Here is a 23,749-nt window from a genome sequence, read left to right as displayed (position 1 = left end):
GTGAATAAATGATGAACAAAAGTTTCTCATCTGTTTCAGGACCAGCCTGACTTCTAAGCCGTAGGCAAGTTGAGATTTGTGATACTGCTAGTGAAGGATGCTTTTCCAAGGGAAAAAAAATATCTCTCATTAGAGAGTTTTGAAGCTATGGGTTTATACTACGGTGGAAGACTGAGGCAATTATGGAATGTGTCATCTGTTATATAATATACGCTATGGATACAGACATTGGGGCTTTTTCTATTGGTCATTACCTGCCTCTTGCCTGTCCTCATTCTATACACACATTGGGATGCTTTGGAAAAAGGGTGTCAGGATTAAATATAGTCTGTAGAACAGAATTTTCCCCAACAGACAGCCACACGGGCTAAACACGGATCAATTCTCTATTTGCTCTTTGATAGAATTTTCTAGACCAAACTTCAGCTAGAATTTTAAAGGTGGAGGGAAGGACCAGTCCAGTCTTTCTAACATTTCTGTATAAAGTACTTAGAAAGTTCAAGCAAAAACCTTTTTTAACCAAATTCTCCCGATAAATGAATCCATCTCCCACTTTACTAAAACTTGCTGAGGGAACTAATGCAAGTCTTCTGTTAAAAGTCTCAGAGAAAAATAAATTAGAAGAGAGTTGGAGCTTCAAATTAAAAAGGAATAGTTATCTGAATGTGGAGTGAAAGGGAGGAAGAAGACAAAACTTAATGATGACAAGGTATGCGTTGAAAAAAGAACTTGTATTCCTACATTTCAAGCAGGGAACAAACAAATGAAGTAGGAGCTGGGGGTAGCAGTGTGCCAGGGATGTTCGGAGCTGGAGTAATGTGGTCAAAGGGATGTGTAAAAGTATGTTGGCGGGGGCTTCCCTGGTGGTGCAGTGGTTGAGAGTCCACCTGCCGATGCAGGGGACACGGGTTCGCGCCCCGATCCGGGAAGATCCCACATGCCGCGGAGCGGCTGGGCCCGTGAGCCATGGCCGCTGAGCCTGCGCATCCGGAGCCTGTGCTCCGCAATGGGAGAGGCCACAACAGTGAGAGGCCCGTGTACCGCAAAAAAAAAAAAGTATGTTGGCAGATTGGAGAGCATCTCCTACTCCTCATTTCCCCATCCTGTGGCTTCCAAGGAAATGCTAGGGCAGAAGCCACCAACACAGCCCATCTGGCCACTGGATGAATCATCCTGAATTAGGCCTCAAGAATGTGTAGTCACGGTCACCGAGGCTGGATATGGCCCTCTGTTTGAACGAGGCAATGGAAGAGGATACCTCAACAGTCTGAACGCTGTCCAACTTCTAGTGTGTGAAAGTGAAGTTGGGGTGTGGGACACTGGTCTCCTGAGGGGCCCACCCCAAAACCATGGGGGGAAGCTCGCTGCAGGGTCCCCCACCCACATACCCATCTCAAAGTCATCACATGACTAGTGTTGCTAAGAGCAACATGTGAAAGAGAAAAAGACTATTTCTACAGTGACAATAGTCCTCCTCAACTTTGCTTGCCTAATTATTTTAATTTTTAGCATTTAATTATTTGTACTCAACCCAAAAAGGATCAAAAGCAACTCACACACACAAAAAATGTATAGCATGAAAATGTTTTCTTAAATTAAAAATCGGGACCAGAGAAAATATAAACTGGAACTGAAAATCTAGTCCGTGGGGGGAGTAAAATGCTCATTACAGTGTTCTAAAAAGTTCTCAAAGTTAAGCAGTCAACTCGGCTTCACGTTAACAAGCAGTCAAAGCAAAAAGAGAAACAGAACTGGTTACAGGATTCTCATGTCCACGAGGAGAAAATATTTCAGTTCCTCAGGGGAAGCAAACTATTTCCTGGAATTCAGATCTGCAAGAATTTCCTCCCATGGGGCTTCATATAGGAGATCATGAGTACTATGCAAAGGAGAAGATCTAAATCCGCCCCCCGACCATGGGCTTCCTAAAGCTGTTAAATCTTGGAAAATGTCTTTGGGAAAATTAAGGGTATACACTTCGATTAAAACCCTTCTATCAGAAATGAAGACGATACAGACCAAGTACACACCTTTCTTATAGTTTGGAAGAAGCCAACCTTGACTATCTCAAGGAATGAATGAACTTAATCCCTCAGTCATCTACATATGCCATGTCCATCAGCAAAGCTAAATTTATTACTCAACCAGAGGAAATTTACTAGACTTTTTGGTTCCTCGGTCCCTTGCTGTTTTTATGTTTTTTTAAAAATCTATTTCTATTGCAATGAAATATAGAACGCATGCCTCCTTTTTTATTTAGTTAAAAATATCAAGTGCTCAGAACAGTGTCTGGCAAATAAGTGCTAAATAAGTGTTTGCTTTGAAAAAGAAAAAAGGCGCTTCACTGGGCGGGTGTAGGGGCGTTGTCAAGTATGAATGACTAATTATAAATCAAATGAGTTGACTGAGATTTTAAACCCCTCTTGTAACCTATTTTCAGGATTTTTCCGAAAGCAGTACAGACTGAATGGCTATTTTGATGTGAGAATGTGACATGAAAAATCTGGTGGAGGGGGATTATTATAATTTCACATAGAGGAGGATTCAAAGGTTTTGAAACACTTAGAGAAATATCAGAACCTTTTAAAATTTCTTCTCCGGATGGAACAGCTGGAAGTTCAGAATCCATTACGATGTAGCCGGCGCTTCCTTTCAACCAGCTTTCACAGTCTAAGTCTCTGTTCATGGGATGTATCTAATTTGTTGTTTAGTACATTGTGGGCATTCAATAATGGTCTATCAAAAAAGTTTAAAAACACCAAAAAGCTTCATTATCATATTTAGCTGTGACTCTATTTCTTTTCCTTAATCTGGTAAAGTGATTTTTAAATCACTTTACACGACATTACAATAAAAACTGACTATATTCTGGAGGGATTCGTAAAGTGACTTTTCTACATTTGTAAGGACAAATAATCCACACTTATAGTGAACCTATTTGTTCCCACAACAACAGACGTTCAATAATATGACCAGGAAGGAATTATGAACGTGGTGGAGAGATACCGGGAAGATTATGCAAATCAGACAGTTACAACCTGGGCCAAAATCAGGTGAAATCCTCTCTTCTACTGCTACAATCCTTCGCTTGTCATCTTACCCCTTGACCCTTGTCTTTTGCACTCACCACGCAGGTAAAGCTTGCTCTTATTTAGCACAGTAAAACAACAACTTTTGAATAGAACAATTCTGTGAGTTTTTCTGACTCAGGTCAAGAATCAGGTAACTTTATTTTGGCTTCAATTTCATATTTCAGACAATCTGCTTTTCCCATGATTTTTCTAGCCTTGGATTCTACAACCAGGGATTCATCCATTTTCAAAAACAAAAACCATCAAACACTTGCAAACGGATAAATGCTGTTTTAGAGCATTATCAGCACAGTCTGCGGTGCCACCTAGTTCCCATGCAGATGTTTCTAGCAGGTGCTAGAGGAGACACCTGTCCAGGTGTCCGTCCAAGCAAACCTACCCGCTTGCTGCTCTCTTCCTCTTGAGCCTTCCTGAACTCATGCTCGAGGGAGCAGTCCAGCTCATTGAAGAGCCCCACCTCCTCGCAGTTCTTCAGGAATCTCGTTGGGGTTGGAGTCTGATCTGAAAACAGAGACCGAGGGATCATAAATGGGACCTTTTCCTCAAAAGTCAGTGGCAAGTATGAACTAATAAATTCACTAATCCCCTCCCCTCGCCTTAATGACGATGCCGAGTGGCCACCCATAATCTTCCAGCCCTTTAAATAAAATGAGAATATGGAAGAAAATAAAACCATAAAGCCCAGAGGAGCAACATGATGTGTAGAAGGCTGTGACATGGGAGGGCTTCCCAAGCCTCCCTCTGGACAACTTCAGGCGAGGAGATCCCACAGTTGACTTTCTGGAGTTCATATCGTTTGAATACACATTGCAAGGTGTGGAATAACTCTCTTTTAACTGGAAAACATGATTTAGCTAAAATAAGGCCAAAAATATCTACAGAGTCCATGTTAAGCCTGATTTTAGGGGGCTGGGAGGACAAAAAAAATTATAAATGTTTATATCAAACAAAAAGAGAGAAACAAGCATTCAATTCCTTTTTCTTAATGGAGAATAAAAATTTAGCAATTCTTTCTCTCATTTTCGGAGTCACAGAAGGATGATGAAAGGTTCCAAGTCAAACACATTCAGCTTCCATCCCTTAAAAATATAATTATTAATTTTATTTTCCTTTTGCTGTAGCCAAAAGAATGTTTTGAGAAGACTCTCTAAAAGGAATAGAATTTCTTTCATATTCTTGATGGTCTGGAGAGCGTACTACTTAAAAACTGGAGGATCTGAAACCACTATTTGTGGCTTAATATTTATGCAGCATTTGCAGTTTATAAAATATTTTCGCACACATTCTCTAGAATCTAGATCTCACAAGATCCTATAAGGTAAGCAGAGTAGAATCTCACCTTTGTAATTATTAAGGACAGTCATCTTCCTTGTAAAGGTGCACTCGAGTGGACATGAATAAAACTGTGTGAACTGCCTTTTTCACAGAAACAGAAGATAAAAGAACCAGAGAGGACCACTTCCCAGTGGGGAAGTCTGGCCACACCAATTATTTTACAAGCGAAGAAAATGGAAGGCCTGAGTGATTAAGGGTCTTGTCCAAGGTCTCCCAGGTAGATGTGGCAACACTAGGATTATAACCAAGGGCTTGGTGCTATTTCCATTATATATATACATGCATTATTCCCACCTGAGCCTGTGGCAGACACTGCTAGATTGATTATGGCCCTTGTCCAGCTTGACCTACACTCGGTCTCAAATCTCTTCCTGCACAGTCCTCTAAGCCATCACCACCAGTCAAATGAAGAATGCCCTCAAGTTGATACGAATTTGCAATTTCTGCACTCTCTTTAGAAATTCCTATATGGCAAGAAATTAGAATCCTATTTATTTATTAGAGTAATTAATCCCAGTAAATTATCTACTGAGATTCAAAGAATATCTTAACACCCATGAAGCTGAAATGGCTTGATATCTCCACTTAATCAGCCCTTCCAAGGCAATGTCTCCCGATACCCTACGGGCACAGAGCTTTACTGCCTGAGAAGTAACCGAATGGCTGATCTGGATTCCAATCAACAAAATACCCATCTGCATTCCTTCCCATTCTTAGCCCAATCTCCAAGCTTCTGAGCTCTCTTTGCAGTACACAGAGAGCCTACAACAGACGATCATAAATTGGACATTATAGATAAAAGACATGCAAAGGATTGGGTTTCACTGAAAATAGTTTTATTAGAAAATTAATTAATTTATTAAGATACACATATATGCCTAAGTATCCAATATATACCTATAGCAGTTATGTGTTGTGGCTTATAAAATATAAAATTAGTATTTATGTAGCATTTTGCAGTTTACATTTTTACCCACATCGTCTAGAATCTATTAATAGATCTCACAAGAGCCTATGTGGTAAGCAGGGTGCATATTATTTTAGGACAGGAGAAATAAGTTAAGTACCTTGCACAGGGTCACACAATTTGTAACCATCTTATCACTATTAAGTCCTCTCTTACTTTCGGACATAATCCCTTCTCAATCTAAATCCCATGCTTTGCCTAGACTCTCCTGCCAGGTCCAAAGGTCTTTGGTGCATGTGTGAAAGACAACACTGACAACCCAGAAATCCAGATTAGAAAATCATGTGGTTTTGGGGAAATTACTTACATTCTCTGGACTTCAAGTTCATCATCTTTCAAATAAAGTTCTAAAGTTACATGATTCTGTGAATCCTAAAATCACCACCACAACTAGGTTCGCTTCAGAAGTCACTTTTAGGGGGCTTCCCTGGTGGCGCAGTGGTTGAGAGTCCGCCTGCCGATGCAGGGGACACGGGTTCATGCCCTGGTCCGGGAAGATCCCACATGCTGCAGAGCGGCTGGGCCCGTGAGCCATGGCCACTGGGCCAGTGCGTCCGGAGCCTGTGCTCCGCAACGGGAGAGGCCACAACAGTGAGAGGCCCGCATACCGCAAAAGTCACTGTTAGTAGATCAAAGAAAATATGACCACATAAAGGACAGTTGAACAGGAACATCAGTAACAACTGGTCAGACACTGGAAATTAGGCCAGAGGCAAGGGCTAGATATATAGATAAAGGAGATTTATGAACAGAAGGTGTAAATAGACGAAACGTGAGAGTGGAAATATAAGGGTGTGGTGTGGTGTGTGTGTGTATGTGTGTGTGTTAAGGGTGTGGTGTGTGTGTGTGTGTGTTAAGGGTGTGTGTGTGTTAAGGGTGGCGTGTGTGTGTGTGTGTGTTAAGGGTGGTGTGTGTGTGTGTTAAGGGTGGTGTGTGTGTGTAAGGGTGTGTGTGTGTGTTAAGGGTGGTGTGTGTGGGTGTGGGTGTGTGTTAAGGGTGTATGTGTGTGTGTGTGTTAAGGGGTGTGTGTGTGTGTGTTAAGGGTGGTGTGGTGTATGTGTGTGTGTTAAGGGTGGTATGTGTGTGTGTGTGTTAAGGGTGTATGTGCGTGTGTGTGCGCGTGTGTATACGTTTACTGGATGCTTAGTCCATGCCAGGCATAGTGCTAAGTGCTTTGTATGCATCATCTCATTAATTTTCACATCAACCACATTAGGTAAAAATTATTTCCTCCATTTTACTTATGAGGAAACTGAAAGTCACCTTTGGCCCCATTTAGTAATGGAGTCGCTTAATTGTATAAGTAATTGACATTCCTAACAATCCTTGGCTCTTCTGAAATATCTTGGAATCATTTATATCCCTCACACAATAGAACTGCATTACAAGCCTACAGACTCTTCACTATCTGAGAGGAACATTTTTGTGACTAAAAAACCTGAGAAAGTATCACATGACAGAACTGAAATAGCAGACCACTTGTCATCAATGGGAATTTAGTTTGCCAGGTTTTAATTTTCCTTTATTCCTCTATGCTCCTTTGTTGGAGATTTACAAGTTGAGGACCACGATTCCAGGTAGAGAGAATAGCAATCCTAGAGGCTCCAACAGACTCCTGAACTCTGAAACATGTTCATGAGATGCTCCATGAAATTGAATTCAGGTTGGCAGTTGGGGGCCCAAGCCCCAAGCAAAGTTGAGAGATGTTTTCTGTCTCCTCTAATGCAAAATTATTCCCAGATACCGGCATGCACCTACATACATCAGCAAAGGGAGGCCGAAGGAGCATGGCACAGGACAGTAATGGCACCGTCCATCATGCTGAGCCTCTCTGCAGCAATAGGGAAACAAAGCTATGGAACAAGGGGAGCTATGGGCAGTAAAGACAGCTGGTTCCCTCCTATCCCCAGAGACAAAGACTCAGAGGAAGGCCCCAGAGTTGTTACCAAACGTGACTTTCTTTGCCATATGATAAGAGTGAGGGAAAAGCAAAACTGTAATCTGTACCCACATTTGGAATAGATAAGGCACACTGTTCCTAATATTTAATTCATTTTCTTCTTGTGAATGAGCTATTCTTTCCAGTTACAACAGGAACCAGAAAATGGAGCTTAACTTTTGTTTTAACATTTATTAGAATTAATACAGGGTTTCTAGTCATCTTTGATCCCACATGGTACCAGTTCCAAGTAAGCCAGGCAATGTGCAAATCTTCAAAAGGGGGACAGCTAAATCTATCAGCTGCTTAAATAAAAGAGGCAGAGTTTCTCAGCCACATGAATGCCTTGTCAAATAACTACTCCAGCTGAAATTAGACCAGAAGTAAGTGGGTAATATCCATGGTCATAAGTTAAAATTCTTGTAATCTACACCTTATTTAGAACCAAGAGCGTGCACCAGTTAGCTACAGCAGCAGCAATTTCTATGTCCTGAATAACAGTGACCGATGCTCTACTAGGGGATAATATCTAAGGTGTGTTCCGCAGTGACAGGCCACACTCCAAGGTCTTACAGGAACTGGTTCCAGTGGGAACTCAGAGCTGAGATGACTGTTTAAGGACTTATGCTCCCCTTTCTTTTAGTGCTTCCACTCCAGTGAGGTCCATCTGAATGAGAGAAGATAACCCCAAATCTCAAACTAAGCAAAAAGTTAATAGCTTTTGAGTTTGAACTTTACCCGAGTTGAAAGTATTTTGTTGTTACCTTTGTAAATCTGCACTGGTGCTGCAGAAATGCCTGCATGCTACCTTCTCACAGTCTACAAAGAGCACACCAGGTTCTCAGGAGATCTAGACACCCAGGGCCAGTGCAAGTGAGAAATCTTACCCTCCTGTACTCCTCTCAAGCGTCGTTGGGGATTTCTTTACCAATCGGACATGAAAGATTGAAAAGTTGGTCATATTTCAACATCTGGTTCCCTTCCTGGAATGATGAGCCTGTTTCTTGAAAACAGGAGCATCTTTTCATAAAATCACTGCCTCTGTAAATAGCTAGGTAGAGGACATTTGCCATGCAGAGGCTCTACTTGCATTATCTGCCCGGAAGAGTGCCACAAACTTGGCATTATGAGTTAGGAATTCACCCATCACTTCTATGATAGGAAATCCTGTATCACATTACATCTGGGAAGGACCACAAGTATACGGTCAGGACTACTAGGAAAAAAAAGCATCTCACTAAGTTTTCCAATCAGTCCATAGTCTGTCTACCATCAAGTGCTTCAGTCCCAGCAAGTATGATTATTCCAAAGCCTAAATGACAAGCACACAGCTAAAGCAGAAACCCGATTCTTCTTTTAAAAAGTGTTTAGTCTGTTCTACATTTAATAATAGGTTGCTACCTTATTCGGTTTCAGAGCTGTGTTTGAGTTATATGTTTGTCTATATTTCATTTTCCTCAATGGGAAAAAAATAAAGGCAAGGTGACAAGCCATCGATTAAAAAAAAAAAAAAAAAAAAAAGGAAAAGCAGACTTCCCATCATATACCAGAGGAGAAAAATATGAGTCCCCTAAGCAAATTTTTTTTCCTATTGGTCTGACAGTCTCAGCTATGGTATCACTAAAGGACTCTATAAAGTAATTCTACATCATTTTGTATTAAATTGATACTATAAAAGCCTCACTAATTCAGACCAGTTTTAAGAAAGATCAGTTTGAATTAGTGACCATTTTAACTATAGGGTATTTTTTAAAAAGCAATGCATTTTTATTATTTACATGACTCAATTTCAGCCAACAAAGTGTAGCTTAATGGAATTCCTCAAGAATGCTGTTCAAATCAGTAGAGAAAAGTATTGGAATTAGCCTATCTATTTTAGTAAGAGTTGGGGTTCTCAAAAAAGGCATTTCTCTTCGAGACTTTTAATATTCTTTTTATAGTCATATTTACCCCATGAATTTTTCAGCAAATGCTTTCTTTAAAATATTCTTATACCTTATCTGAATTTTAATAAAGTCCTAATTGAGTTTACATTAAATGAATTTTAAAATGCATAATCCTTTATAAGAGTTATAATCAGTAACAACTGACAGAATTCCGAGGAATTCTAGACAGGCTTCTTTGCGATAAATGTGCCTTTTATTGAGTGTGAATATACAATAGGAGCACTAGGGTCCTTTCAGTAACACTGACATAACTATTTCCCTACATCTGTCCCAAGAGGCAGTGCTACCATGGGACAAACAAAGGTAACTCTGGTTTTTAAACAATAGCTGTGGGATGCTTAAAATTGACCCGGACTGGGGTGATCCAGGTCAGTGAGACACGCTCTCACACTCTTGAATCACATGCTGGAATCCATTTATTTCAAGCTAGAGAGCTGGTAGACTAGAGAGGCTGTGAGTCAACTAGAAAATGCTCTGATAAAGGCATCTCTTACAACACATGGTTCCAGAAGACATAGATATAGACTTAAATAATTCAAGTATACTTTCCACACCTACATACTCACTATTAGCCATGGCTTACCCCTAAGTGTTCCAACAGCAATTAAGCCACAATTTTATTTCATTTTAGAGGAGCCGAGCTGGTAAAAAGGGTTATTAACACTGTGAAACCATGTCTCTGCTGGCCACGTGAACAAAGGGATCAAAATTTGCCCTGAATAGTGGAAGCTAAAGCTTAATGTTTCCACTTAGTCACTCATTGCCTGAGTTCTACTATACTCTTTGTCAAAAGGGATTGGTTTCCAGATTAAACAAACTGGAAGCCAGTTTTTCATATATAAAGGAAGACTGTAGATCAATGCCTTTGACATATTCAGGTGAATTTTCAAAATTCTATTTTGCTTGACCAACTAAAAACATGAATGAGAAGCTGACATGTCCAAATGCCAATGCAGTAAGTCCCTACATATAAAAGAGTTCTGTGCCAAAAGTGCGTTCGTATAAGTCCAACAGAATTAGCCTAGGCACCCAACTAACACAGTCGGATATATCGTACTATACCGTAATAGGTTTATAATACTTTTCATACAAATAATACATAAAAAACAAACAAACACAGTACAGTAAACTACACAAAAGCACAACCACATGCACTCACATGACAACGTGAACTAACTTATGTGACTGGACACGCTAACGAACGTTTGCATCTTTGAAAGTTCGCAACTTGAAGGTTCGTATGTGTTGCTACAATCTCCTTCCAAAAATGTTTGACCAGTCTCTCCATTTGATGAGTATTGAAGGGATAAGTCAATAATATAAGAAAAATCAGTTCATAGATTTATATCCAAACATAAATCTAAGGCCGAAACATACTAAAAATAATATGTGTACCTCACCAAATCTATGTGTACAGTGAGAAAATTATAGACAGATAGGGACTTTGGACAAATTGCTTATCCTCTTGATCTTGTTTACTCATATGAAAAAAAAGTGGCCAGGATTAAATGACAATGTATATAAAGCAGGGGGAATATTACAGGCATAAGATAAGGCAATAAATGGTAGCTATTTCTATTATCATGCTGCCCTCTGATGCAAGCCATCTCCATCACCCTCTGTTCCATAAAGATCTGATTAATTTCCATAATGAGAAGTCACTATGTAACTTTACCATCAATGGAAGAGAAAGAAGCTAAGTATGGGACATACTTAGCATGTGTGTGTGTGTGTGTGTGTGTGTGTGTGTGTGTGTGTGTGTGCGCGCGCAAGAGAGACAGAGAGACAGAGACAGAGACAGAGATTTATTTACTTTTTATATCCCAGTTCATTCCAAAAAGAATCTGGAGTGAGATATGTCACCTTTCCTCTGGCTCCTCCCTTAAAATGCTCTTGGATTATTAAGTAGGGTTTATAGCAAAGAGCCATGAGCAATGGATTCGGGTTCTGAGATTGCCTGGTTGATCACAAACAATCTCTTGGAGACAAAAGTTCTACTTCATTGAAAACATTTTGCTTTCTCCACAGTAAGTATTAGGTTCAGAGTCTGGAACTAGAGATAGGCCCTACTTCTAGACCTAATCCAGGTCTCAGTTGGGTTCTGAAGGACTATACTGTCATTTATATTAGATGCTCTGCATCAGAGGGTGATAAGGAAGATGGGATGAGGAAGCCAGTCTCTCTTGCCTCTCTTCCATGTGTCAGCGCAAGATACAGTCAGCTGCACTGCATCTGGTCTTGGGGTTTTACCACTTCCAGCCCCACCATATTCAGAGGTCAGGGAGAAAGAACCCCTGAGCCTGGAGTGCTGAACATCAGGTCTTGGCTGAAATGCCACTCATCTAGAAGAGGCCTGTCCTGACCTCCCTTGGGGAGCAGGCTGGCCACTCATGTCACATTATCATGTTTTATCTTCATCGGAGCACTTCTCCCTAACTGATATTTTCTTGTTTATTTATCTGGGGATTTTTGGTTTTGTTTGGTTTTTGGTTTTTTTGTCTATTATCTTTCTCCCTACCCCCAACAGCATATAATCAGTTCCATAGAAGAGGGAACTCATCTGTCTGGTTCAATGCCACATCCCCAGCACCCAGCACAATAGGATCCTTGCAGGCCCTCATTAAAGGTTTGTTGACTAAATGAATGGTGATGAAGGGGCAACTTCAGATCCTCTTCCCACACCTCAGCTGGTGCCTGTCCTAACTTCTCTCCAAGCACAGCCCAGTTGCCTGCAGCATTAATCGGGCTGTGATGTCTGGTGAGGGAACTGACTAGGCATTTAAAGGCATGGTCCCCTGTCTCTTTCTCAGGTTTCCCACCTGAGTGTGGATCAGGTTTTATCTTTTGGGAAAGGCTTGCAGTACTCTTGAACTTCATCTTCCCTTTCATGAAGCAAAATCAGTCATCTTCTACGTCAATATTTCTACCGTATTCCCCCAACACACAACATACACACACAGAGTTCTCATTTAGTATATTATTTGCTTATTATTTGTTCAACTACAAAGTTGTACTTTGATTCCTATTCTGTTTTGGTTTTTTTTTCCTGTACAGACCCTGGGAACCCTGTAAAGAAGTGGGGGTGGGGATGTTTGATAAGGCAAGATTTAGGAATTTCTGGATACCTAGACATAATACCATTAAAATAGACCCAAACACCATCCTCTTTGTCTCTAATACTGAAATTTGATCATAATTTGCAAGCCAAACAGATCTGGTGTCATGTGGTAGCTGGTAATTTTGCAACCTGTATGTGGACGTATACTGTCTTCAATGGATTCTCATTTCAAAACTGGCACCTAAAAACCTTTGCTATCACAACTTCCCTCACCATGAAATTATCTTCTATCAGACGGAGAATAGTTGAAGGGAAAGGTTCATGCCCCTCGTCACATCAGGACACTGGAAATGTACCACAGAGCCCAAATAAGGATGGAAGGACCAAGGTGGGAGAGAATGAAAGTCTTTGCCCTCAGAATCCAACACCACCACCCCTATTCATGTCCTTACTAGGGACATGTACTGTCCCTTTAGAAGGAGGGGTTTTATGTTTACTGTCTATCAGTAAGAGCAGACTAATGTTAATAAAACACCATGACTGTCACTTTTATTATCCTGCTTTGTGGCATGTCAAAGATTATTTACGAAAAAAAAAAAAAGATATTTACAGTCATTTTGAGTAATAAATTCTACCTGGCTTAAATAAAATGGACTTTATGGCAAAGCTATAAAATTATTTCAGATCTTACAACTCTTTGGACATTTACCCTTCAAATGTATATGTGTGATATCTTAATAACTTCCCTAACTATAATATTTGCAATTAAAGAAGGATGAAGTGATTTTCCAAAATTTAGGTTAGCTAGACACCCTGAAATTAGTAATAAACATACCTACTATACTTTATCTCCTTAATATATGTTAAACTCCAATTCATCTGAAATGAAATTTTGGGTAATTGAATATTGCTGTAAAAAGTAGCCCAAATATTGCTTGAAAAAAAAAATAGCCTTGAACATTTTTGCGATGAGGCTTTCTGATTTAAGATTTAATTTATACTATTTTTATTTTTATTGTTACTATATTTTGAGCTGTACAAAATTATTCATCTTCATGAGAGGCCACAAAATAGGTTTAAGGTACATTAAGAAATAAAATTCTAATGAACATATTTTTAATAAAAGCAGATTCTGAAGTTTTGATAAATTCAAATCTGAGTAAATTAAGATACAGACAAATAAAACTTCAGTCATATTGACAATCACAATCTAATATGCTAAAACTGAAATGATGTTTGAGATAAATATATTTTAAAGACTTTCCTGGAAAAAAAATGCAAAGCTCAAATACTCAGCAAATAGCATATTACAATTCAGTGTGTACAACACTGGCATATGACATGTAGTTGACACCTCAGCCTCTGGAGCTGGACTGGATAGCTCTGTATTCTGTTCCAGCAAGAAATTTCTACGAGACTACAAACATGCAGAGTGGGTAGCAAGTTTAAAAATTTAGCACAGGGAACTATATCCAATCTCCTGGGATAAACCATAATGGAAAAGAATATTTTTTTAAAAGAATGTATATCTGTGTATAACTGGGTCCCTCTGCTGCACAGCAGAAATTAGCACAACACTGTAAATCAACTATCCTTCAATTAAAAAATGGTTTAAAAAAATTTAGCACTTAATTTCATTGGGAGTATGAAATGGCCTCATACCAGCTTCAATATAAAACCTGAGAAAGCAAAATAAAATATGCCCTTATATCATTCATGCTGTTCTTCCTCATTTATTTCTCCCTTCATTTTCTTATTCTGAGTTTGACATAACAAATTAATAAGAATCTGGTAAGAACTACTGAAAAGCTTCAAGAGTTTCATCAAAAACCTACAGGAAATCTATAGAAACGTTCCCACATCTTTAGCTACTTTTTTTCAGACCTTTGGATGGGGCTCCCTGTAGGGCCATCCCAGCAGTCTACCTGAGAGATACTATGCTGGTACTTACCTCTATAGTGATCATATCGCTACATAATCACCACTCCTTCACACTCACCTCCCACTTCCCTACCCCCAGGCAGCCTATTTTAGGGATCCTGTTTGGGAGAAATAAAGGGTGAACTTATTACTTGAAATATTGGGAATTCCACAGTCTAGAGCCTTGCTACTTTCCTATACATGTTCATCGTTAAACTATAAGGTTACACCACGCGTGACTCTATAGAACGTAATAAATGATAAAAACAAAAGAACAGAACACCCTTCCTAACCCTTCTAGGCTTTCGTAATTCTTAGAAATTTGAGTTTCTGCATCTCTGTTTCTAGACTTAAGGAAAGACAAAGTTATTTCTGAAGAGCCATCTAGTTCAATAAAAACAAACAGGCTGAGAGAGAGGTGGTAGAGGAGGGAAGGGAAGAAGCTGCCTTTGAACACGAGAGTCTTGCAAATCACAGCCCATCTGCACCACTAACAAGTCACGGGCCAGACAGTGAAGACCTGTGGACAGTCCCGTCACCGGGAGTATTTGATCATACATATAAACTGATGAAGCCTGACAAAGCAGTAGCTGGTGCAAGTCAGAGGGTTAGGACTGCAGGATCAAGGGCCCTATTTTTTTGCCCTGTTGGTGAGTTTGGGAAAGTTGCTCCCTCTCCCACCCCCCTTCATCTCTATCTGTAAAATGTGGGTTGTAATAATAACCTGTCTGAAAAAACTCTTAGGGTATTTACTAATAAGAGCGATAATAAAATACTTGTAGGGCTTCCCTGGTGTCACAGTGGTTGAGAGTCCGCCTGCCGATGCAGGGGATGCGGGTTCGGACCCCGGTCCAGGAAGATCCCACGTGCCGCTGAGCGGCTGGTCCCGTGATCCATGGCCGCTGAGCCTGCGCTTCCGGAGCCTGTGCTCCGCAACGGGAGAGGCCACAACAGTGAGAGGCCCGCGTACAGCAAAAAAAAAAATACTTGTAAAATTTAACTGCCATAGAAATGCTCAATTATACGAGCCAGTTTTGCCTGTGCAGTCAGTTTCTCTTCTGATATCATTTAAAACATGTTCATGGGCGTATTATTTCTTTCACGATGCCAAGGAGACAGTGGCTTGAGTGAAATATTTCTAGCCTGAGAAAGGCAACAGGAAATGCTTCAATTGCCCTGCTAGAGTTTATGAAACTCTTGCACTTACATGCTTTCATTGGATCACAATAAGCCTGTGAAATAGACTGGGCAGATAAAATCATTCCCATTTAATAGAAAAAGAAACTGAAGCCCAGAAGTGTTTACCAACTTGCTCAAGGTCATCTGGCCAGGCTAGAGTTCAAGTTTCCTTACTCCTTGCACTCTTTCTAATTTACCACACTACCTCTCAAGACGGGACAGAATGGAAATTAACTGATGGATTATCATTATTATTTATTTATGATCACATTTGCTGAGCACTTGTATTTCCACACATTATCTTATTTAATTTCCCAATTATGAAGCAGGTACTATTTCTTAAGGAAACCTTCACTGACCAGCTCAGTCCAGAAAGAGAGCTCCTTCTGCTAAAGCCACATAGCATTTTTCCTTACAATGCTCACTTGATATATATCATGGACAGTCCTCTATTTTAGCTAAGTTTTCACACACACATTGTGATGTCCTCGAAAACAGTAATCATATCAATCTTCGCACCTCCACAGCACTCAGAACAGTGCAGTGTGCATTACAGATGCTCAATTAACATCTGTTGCTTGAGTAATTACAGGTATGTGATGTTAAAAAATCCTTACATGGAGCCAAGTTTCATAGTAATAAATATTTCACATTCCAGAAAACAAGAAGTCAGAGCTCTCCAATTATTTGAGTGAACACTACATTAGCGGATTACATTCCTGCTTACCATTATTTTAAGCCTCAGCTATACTTTAGAAATATAAATTTTCAAGGTGTAGAATTTGCCAGTGGAAATCATCCTATTCTATAGAACAAGTACCTCACATGAGGCTGATCTGGATCACCCAAAGCGTCTTTGCCTGATGGCTCCTTACCTGATAACATACTGTCTGTTTTTATTGAGGGAAACTTCAAAGTCATTTCATGCTTGTGCCTATGAATCATCAGATGGTCCTCTGTTGGGAAGCGCTGTCAAACAAATAGAAAAAAAGAGAGAGGGGAGAGGAGCTATTCAGTTTTGTAATATATATTTCACCATCATAGAGAAAAAGACTCATTCAGCACTGCAAACATGACAAGGAAAACAAAAAATTAGTTCTGAAAAAGTGTGAAAGCATGGTAAGTAAAATGACAAATTATTTTACGCAACCACATATGCATTCATGTCAAACTTTGGAAAAGAACTACACGTCACGCTTAATTATTTGCCATATATATCTACAGATGTACCCCATGACATTTGCATAGTATGTTTCTGTTTATGAAGACCTTGCACACTGATTATCTCATTAATTATAATTATACATATGATTTATAGTAACAGCAAATTATTTTGAGTGTTCTATACTCCATGCAGTGTAGTAAACCAACACTTTATTTTTAATTTTCAGGGAATGATATTATGGTTGTCAAAAATGCTGCGCCCAAATATTTTCAGCTGTCTGGCTTCTGGTCATATGGTGGAATTGGATTTCCTGGCCCTCTTGTGGTTGGGTGGGGCCATGTGAGTAGTTCTACCCATTGAGTCATGAATGGAAGTGACACGTCATCCAGATGTGAGCATCTATTTCTTGGGGCAAGACCCTCTCCCTTTTAGCAAAGAGATTCACAATACAAGGAATAGTGGCCCCTCAATCATCCTAAATCTCTGAAGAATTACGAAGAGCATCTCTGAATTCTGAAGGATTATGAAAAATATCCTGCCAATCTATAACTGAAATGTACGCTTGGGCAACTGAAATAAGCCTTTGTTGTGTCAAGTCACTGAAGCTTTGAACTAATTTGTTATTGCAGCAATCCCAGCCTATCCTGACTCAGACTGGTATGTTTTAATAACTGAACTTAACAGGGTATCTGCTTTATCAAAGTCAAATGAAAATTCAACAAAAGACAATAAAGTCTGCTGAATATTTCCGAATCTTTGACAATCTAGAAAATCTCTCAGAGCGTCCCAGCTCCTCAGGCTAGCCATTATAAATTTCAATTACCATTGTATATTAAGGTAGAAATCTTTTCTGCAAACAGCATAATTTGTATTCACGGGAATGAGGGGATTCACTGGGCTAAATCCTTTGCAATATTCTAAAAGTAGTTCTTCAAATAAATATCACTTATTTCTTTGTCATTTGTATAACATAAATTGGAGAGTACAGAAGTTGCAACACATGGTGATCATGCCAGATTTCTGAATACACAGAAGTCTTCATGACATGTGGGTTTTTCCTGCAGGATCATCTGGTCCTCTATAACACTATAGTAGAATGACTGCATCAAATAAGTGACACTACCATATGTGGCTTAGACACAGAGGTTGAATTTCGTAGTCTTTCTGTCAAAAGCCTTATTATAATTCTTTTCTGTAATATATACCAAAAAACAACATGGGAATAGCCTTCATTTGCAGTCATTTTGTTAGCCATTTTTGGCTCCATAAAATAATAACCTAAAATAGAACATAAACAAGAATACTTATTATATACTACTAATAATCTCCATGATATCTCATATTAATTATAATTACCTTCCAAATAAGACAATACAGGATAGCTGTGATTTTTTTTTATTTGGTAGGAAAATAGCAAATTGTAAATAACCAAAAGGTATAGTCTGCAATAGATACAGAGCTGAGAGAGGCCACTGGAACTTAAAACGAGGTAAATGCAGAGGGCAAAGGAACAGTGAAATTAACATTGGACTTTGTGAGATCAGAAAGAGCAAGAGAAGCTTGTTTCTCCTCACTTTTGGGACAAAGCTAACTTATAAGGAGCCGTAACACACACACACACACACACACACACACACACACACACACACACACACACACAACCTCCCAGGTATTAGGCCATTCCTAATAGAGCAAAGGTTCTTTCCAATGAGGGAAAAAGGGGGTGGGAGGGGAATCCATCCATCACCTCCAACACAGCGCAAGCACTCATAATTCGTATTTACTCCCCTTTCCAATTCCCAGCCATCTTTTCTTCTCCATGCAGGTCCCAGGCTATGGAACATCGCTCAAGTAAATGCCATGATGGACTGATTCCCTAACACCCCACCAGGAGACCCCTGGAATCACTGGCCAACCACCATACTTTCTCAATTCTAATATCTCTTCAATTGAAAGATGCTCATATTTTTATAATAGCTTATCAAGAAAAAGAAACACTTCCACATTAAATAGAGACATCAAGTTTTAGATATATCTTTACATTTAAATTTAGTGGGGGTTGAAGGAAGAGGCTTGGAATTTTACCTTAAAACCAAGAAACTATGTAAATTCTCAAGTCTCATGTTTCTCCAAACCTTTCCTCAGTTCACCCAGCCTTCTCAAGGAAATGACCTGCTCCTTCACTGAAGTTCAAGGTCATTTGAAATGCACCCCTTCAACATTTATTATCACCTCCATCTCAGAATTTACATTAACTTCATAGGTCCTATTTCCATTCCCTCCTGTCTCTGAGGAATGAGCATCGCCCCCCCACCCCCCACAGGATCCTCTACACCCCTGTAGTCTGGGGAAGGGCACTCCAGCTGTGGTCCTTCAAGCCAGCATGCTCACTCCTCCTTGCCCTTGACTAAATCCAGCCTGGCGAGCCTTGACTTGATATATGTATACGTATAGCTGATTCACTTTGTTATAAAGCAGAAACTAACACACCACTGTGAAGCAATTTTACTCCAATAAAGATGTTTAAAAAAAAAAAAAAAAAAAAAACCTTTTCTCAAGCTGCTTCCTTCTCAGGCTACCATTATATCACTCTGCTTCCCGTCACTCCCTAGCACTCTTGAAAGGCTCCTCTATGCTGGCTACCTCCACTTCCTCACTACCCACTCACTCAATCTGGCCCCCACCCCGACTCCTCTCTCATAGGTCGCCGGCAAACAGCCAACTGCCAAACCCAACAGCCCCTGCTCAGGCCTCTCGCTGTGCCAGCTCTAGCAGCGTCTGACACCAGTGACCACACGTCTGTAGCATTTATTTATTTATACCCCGCCTGATTCCAAAAAGGAGAAAAGATGGCTTAGAGCAATACCTAAAATATAGAATGGGGGAGCATCACTTAGAAGTAGGTGATTCCCAAAAGGGAAAGGATCCAAAAAGAAACAAGGCTAAAGCCAAAATGCAAGTCACTGGGCAGTCACTCTCAACCGGGGGCAATTTGGCCCCCAAGGGGACGTTTAGTAATGCCTGGAAACATTTCTGGTTTTCGCCACTGGGGAGCGCTACTGGGATCTAACACATAGAGGTCAGGGATGCTGCTAAGCCTCCTATAATGCACAGGGAAGCCCCACACACATACACAACAAAGAATTATTCAGTCCCAAATATTGGTAGTGCCAAGCTTGGGAAATTCTGCCACACAGTCCAATGTCCTCTGTGCGCTTCTTTTCTCTCTGACTTATTCAAATGCTGGATGCGGCTAAATACCCCTTTCTTAAAGGCTCTCCTCTACCATCATTCACAATCCTGGACTCTCCTGGAACCCTAACTTGCCATGAACCCTCTCTGGCCTTTGCTAAGTGTCTTGAGGATCCCTTTCCCTTAAATGCCCCTTCCACAGAGACACCCCCATTATCCTCCCCAAGTAAAGTAAATCCCCCTAGGATGGTCTTCAGGGTGGCCTGTGCTCTTCCTTCATGGAAAATTGCAATTCATTAATTAACTGATGAATTGCTCATGTGGTTCCACATGTAATGCCTAGGCTAGAAGTTCCGTGAAGGCAGGGATACACGTGTTTTATGCACAGAGCAGGCCCCTCAAAAATGTGCTGAATGACTGAAATTGAATAAAACTTAATGTCACATTTTTACAGCCAAAGCAAAGCAAACTGCTCAAGTTATTGGATTCTTTCTGGCTACTGAGACTCCCCTTAAGGAAACTAAGTGGAAATCAGTTTTAACTTAGATAAGGCAATTTTCTGCATTCACAATAGAGAGTCCTGGTCTAGCAGAACTTTTCCCAGTACTTCAACCTATCTGTGTCTTCCCAGTGTTTCCTATTTCAAAAGGACCTCCAAAACCAGCTTGCCAAAATATAGTTGAAATTCAAAATAATATTCTCTACTGCTTTCCTTATTTATTAGGTAAAAACCAACATTCATATAAAAGCCCCTGGAGAATCTGCCAGAACACAAGCAAAGGAGGCTGGTTTCTCAGCTGGTGGCTGATGTCAACAGCGGCATCGCGAGGCAATAACATTTCATGTTTTCATGACATAGTCCCTCCAGGAAGCTTCCAGAACCCTCCTCAAACTCTCTGGGGAGATACAATGAAAAGGGTCCTTAATGGACATCACCTCTCACTGACTCCCAGACATTGCTCTACGCTGTGCTGCCAACCCCACAACATAAACAGGCAAGAGAGTGGGGCTTGATTCCACCTGAAACTACTGGGCACTTCAGAGAAAGAGAGCATAACTACCCACATGCCTGTGCTCTGAGTTCTAAGCTTGTCCTTTATCCCATAAAATGAAGATCTTGGCATGAGAGCACCATGTGTGGTCATTTTCCAATGACTGGAACTTGGAGATATCCAAAGGGTCAAGTGTAGAAAAAGTCACCATCCTGTTCCAAAGGAAAAATGTCAAATTCTGATTTTAGATGATGGATGTTTCCAGTTTCTTTCAAAGAGATGGGTTCTAGTACAATAGTAGCAGCAGTCACCATAGCAACAGTGGGCGTCAATTGAGCACAACGTGCAGGTCCTTTACTAAACACTCCACACACAGTACCTCATGTAAGCCTCACGTCTAATCCACTTGATGGCAACCATCAGAGGGTTAACCCAGCATAGCAGGCCAACTTCCTCTCTCAAAGTTTAGATAAATGGAAAAACTATGGGTTCTAGATGAGTCATAGGGGGTTTATTTTACTCAAACGGGAAAACAAAACAAAATCGAATTCAGTCTCTGATGGTGAGCTATTTTACCAGTAATCCAAAGGCCCAGAATTCAAGTGGCTATTGTCAAAAAGAGCACCCTCTTTCCCCCTGTCTGAAATAACAATCCTGAACATCTGGTGGGCAGGATGCGGCTGGCTCGCTTCCAGGGGAAAGTTATGGATGGAAATGGCCAACACTGATGTATTTCAGAGGCTGTGAGGGAAGTAGTTCAAACTAGTCAAAGTGGAAAATGATGATGATGATGATGGTGATGATGATGATGGTGATGGTGATGATGATGATGATGATGATGATGGTGATGGTGATGGTGATGATGATGGTGAGGGGGACTTTGAGAATATCTTGGTGAAGAAGAAAAGCCAAAAACAGGCATGACTGCCAAGTGAGAGTTGCCTCACTGTGGGGAAGGTACTGCATCCCCTGCAGGCCAGAGTGGAGGACCCCCCTACACTCACCTGGGAGCAGCCTGGGGCACTGCAGACAAACGGCCTCTCCTGCTCCAAATTCATCTTGGATTCCTCATAAATCTGAAGGGTCAGGGGGAGAGAGGAAGGAAAACAGAAATTCATGAATATCTCCTCCTTCTACCTGAGAAAGGCAATGGCTCGGAGCCCCCTCCTATGCCAATTCCCAAATTAGATGAGAAAAACATAAACATGAACAACAGGTCCTGCCTTGCTCAAGTTTATTAGGCTCTCTGCAGTCCAAGTTCCCACTGTGTTTTCTTGAGTGCATATTTACTGCACTTTGAAGAAAAAATGCCAACAAAGTGCAACCAAAAACAATGTCTATTGCAGCAGAAATTCTGCCTGGTGGGTGTCATTATCAGGTAAAACGCCACCTGTGCAAGGCAAAGAGCAAGAGAAGGGTAGTTACTGGGCAATCATCAGTGTGAGGACCAACCCCGAGCATCAGGTCAAATGATTCTCCCATGATCACCCCACTGAGATTCAGTATGAACAAGGGACACAAGGTAGCCCTACAGCCAGCTTAGCAAATGACCCTGGCAGTGAGCCACGGTCTTAAATTCTCTTTCATCTCAGGCATTTGATGATGCCTCAACAAAAGCTATCCAAGTTGTGCAGAAGTGACAAGAAATCAGCAAATGCAAAAAGCATTACCTTAAATATTTCATTAATTTGGTTTTACAGGCTAATCTGAAATTAAAATCGGATTAAGGCGACTGCCCCTCTGAGCTAGATAAGTTGTCTGGAATAAGGTAGCTTTGCAGGGAGAAACCTTATGTTGTGATCTCAGACATATGTTAAACTATAGTATGGTCTTTTCTTATGCAGGGGTTAGGTTCTAAGGTAAGTTCATTAGGCAAAAATTGAGCGTAATCAAATATCTTTGCAAATCTTCCCCCAAACCGATAAAAGTACAATATATATGATTGTGTGGTTACTAATCTATACGGTAACAGAAATTTTTTTAAAAATATCATAAGGAATACTATACAATTGAAGTTCCACAATTTAAATAGTTTTCTAAATGATACTTTTCTTTTTGCCAGTTTTGAAACCGAGTTTAAATAAGCTCCATGTGCTGCTGGTGGGACACGGCTTCATTATAGAACTAAAACCTACTGTTTTGTCTCTGAAGAAAGGAAGTCCTGTGCTTCCTTAAAATTCTACTTGTAGGTTATTCCAAAGGAGTCTTAAGTCACCTTCACCCTTGAAAGAGGAAACTCTGCTTCACTCATGGAATAGTTACCCTTCATCCAAGAAAACTTTATCATCTTGCAAAAAAAAAAAAAAACCAATTCTAATTCATATGTCATTACAGCCTTCCCCCAAACACTAATATATCCACATATATTCTTTGGGAAATAGAGGCATACTTTCACTTTTCTGAAACACAAAATGAAAACACTTGCCTTAGATAACACTCCTAGGCAGATATTAAAAACAAATTTTTAAATGTAAACTCTCTTCACATCACTATTCCGCAATTTTCACTAAGTAATGCCCTTTTCACTCTCCATTTGGAATGACTAGTCACCTATCAAGGCAGTAATGTCGAATAATTTTACAGTTTTCCTGTATCAGGCATATTGGTTAAACTTTTTTACTCTATTATATTTAGAAGAAGAAGGAAAAAAAATACAAGTAACTTCCGAAGTTTTCCACTTGCCCTTGTCTGAGGAAAGTCATGAGCAACTAAAATGACTTCTCACATCTCATTATTCATGTGATTTTGCCATCACTTATCATAGAGCATCCCTCCTCCCCGCTGTGAATGCTGATGACTTACTTCTAAGCCTCCAAATAAAGAGTGACTTTAAAGCTGAGAAAATGATTTTGATCCAAGATAGAACAAACAGCATAGTAACTGGGTTATTCATTAATATTAAATATGCCTTGTTTTTCTAGTAAACTTTTTAAAATACTTCCCTGGAACTTTTCTGTCTCTGGG

At 40.2% G+C, this 23,749-nt stretch overlaps 1 protein-coding gene across 4 annotated transcripts in view; it reads right to left on the bottom strand.

The window, feature by feature from the left end:
* Positions 1 to 23,749, bottom strand: part of CREB5 (cAMP responsive element binding protein 5) — a 422,135-nt gene that overhangs the window by 313,678 nt on the left and 84,708 nt on the right. For all 4 annotated transcript variants that reach the window (XM_073809776.1, XM_033863113.2, XM_033863114.2 and 1 more), the window contains exons 2-4: positions 21,790 to 21,861; positions 16,312 to 16,405; positions 3,472 to 3,593 (exon numbers count right to left, since the gene is read on the bottom strand). In XM_073809776.1, the coding sequence (XP_073665877.1) occupies positions 3,472 to 3,593; positions 16,312 to 16,405; positions 21,790 to 21,843 (270 nt within the window). In that variant the 5' untranslated portion in view covers positions 21,844 to 21,861. The remainder of the gene's footprint in view (positions 1 to 3,471; positions 3,594 to 16,311; positions 16,406 to 21,789; positions 21,862 to 23,749) is intronic.

The sequence above is a fragment of the Tursiops truncatus genome, chromosome 9 (genome assembly GCF_011762595.2).
Source record: "Tursiops truncatus isolate mTurTru1 chromosome 9, mTurTru1.mat.Y, whole genome shotgun sequence".
NCBI classification, from domain to species: domain Eukaryota; kingdom Metazoa; phylum Chordata; class Mammalia; order Artiodactyla; family Delphinidae; genus Tursiops; species Tursiops truncatus.
Note: the sequence above shows the minus strand (reverse complement) of the source record. Positions and strands in the feature narration are given on the sequence as shown.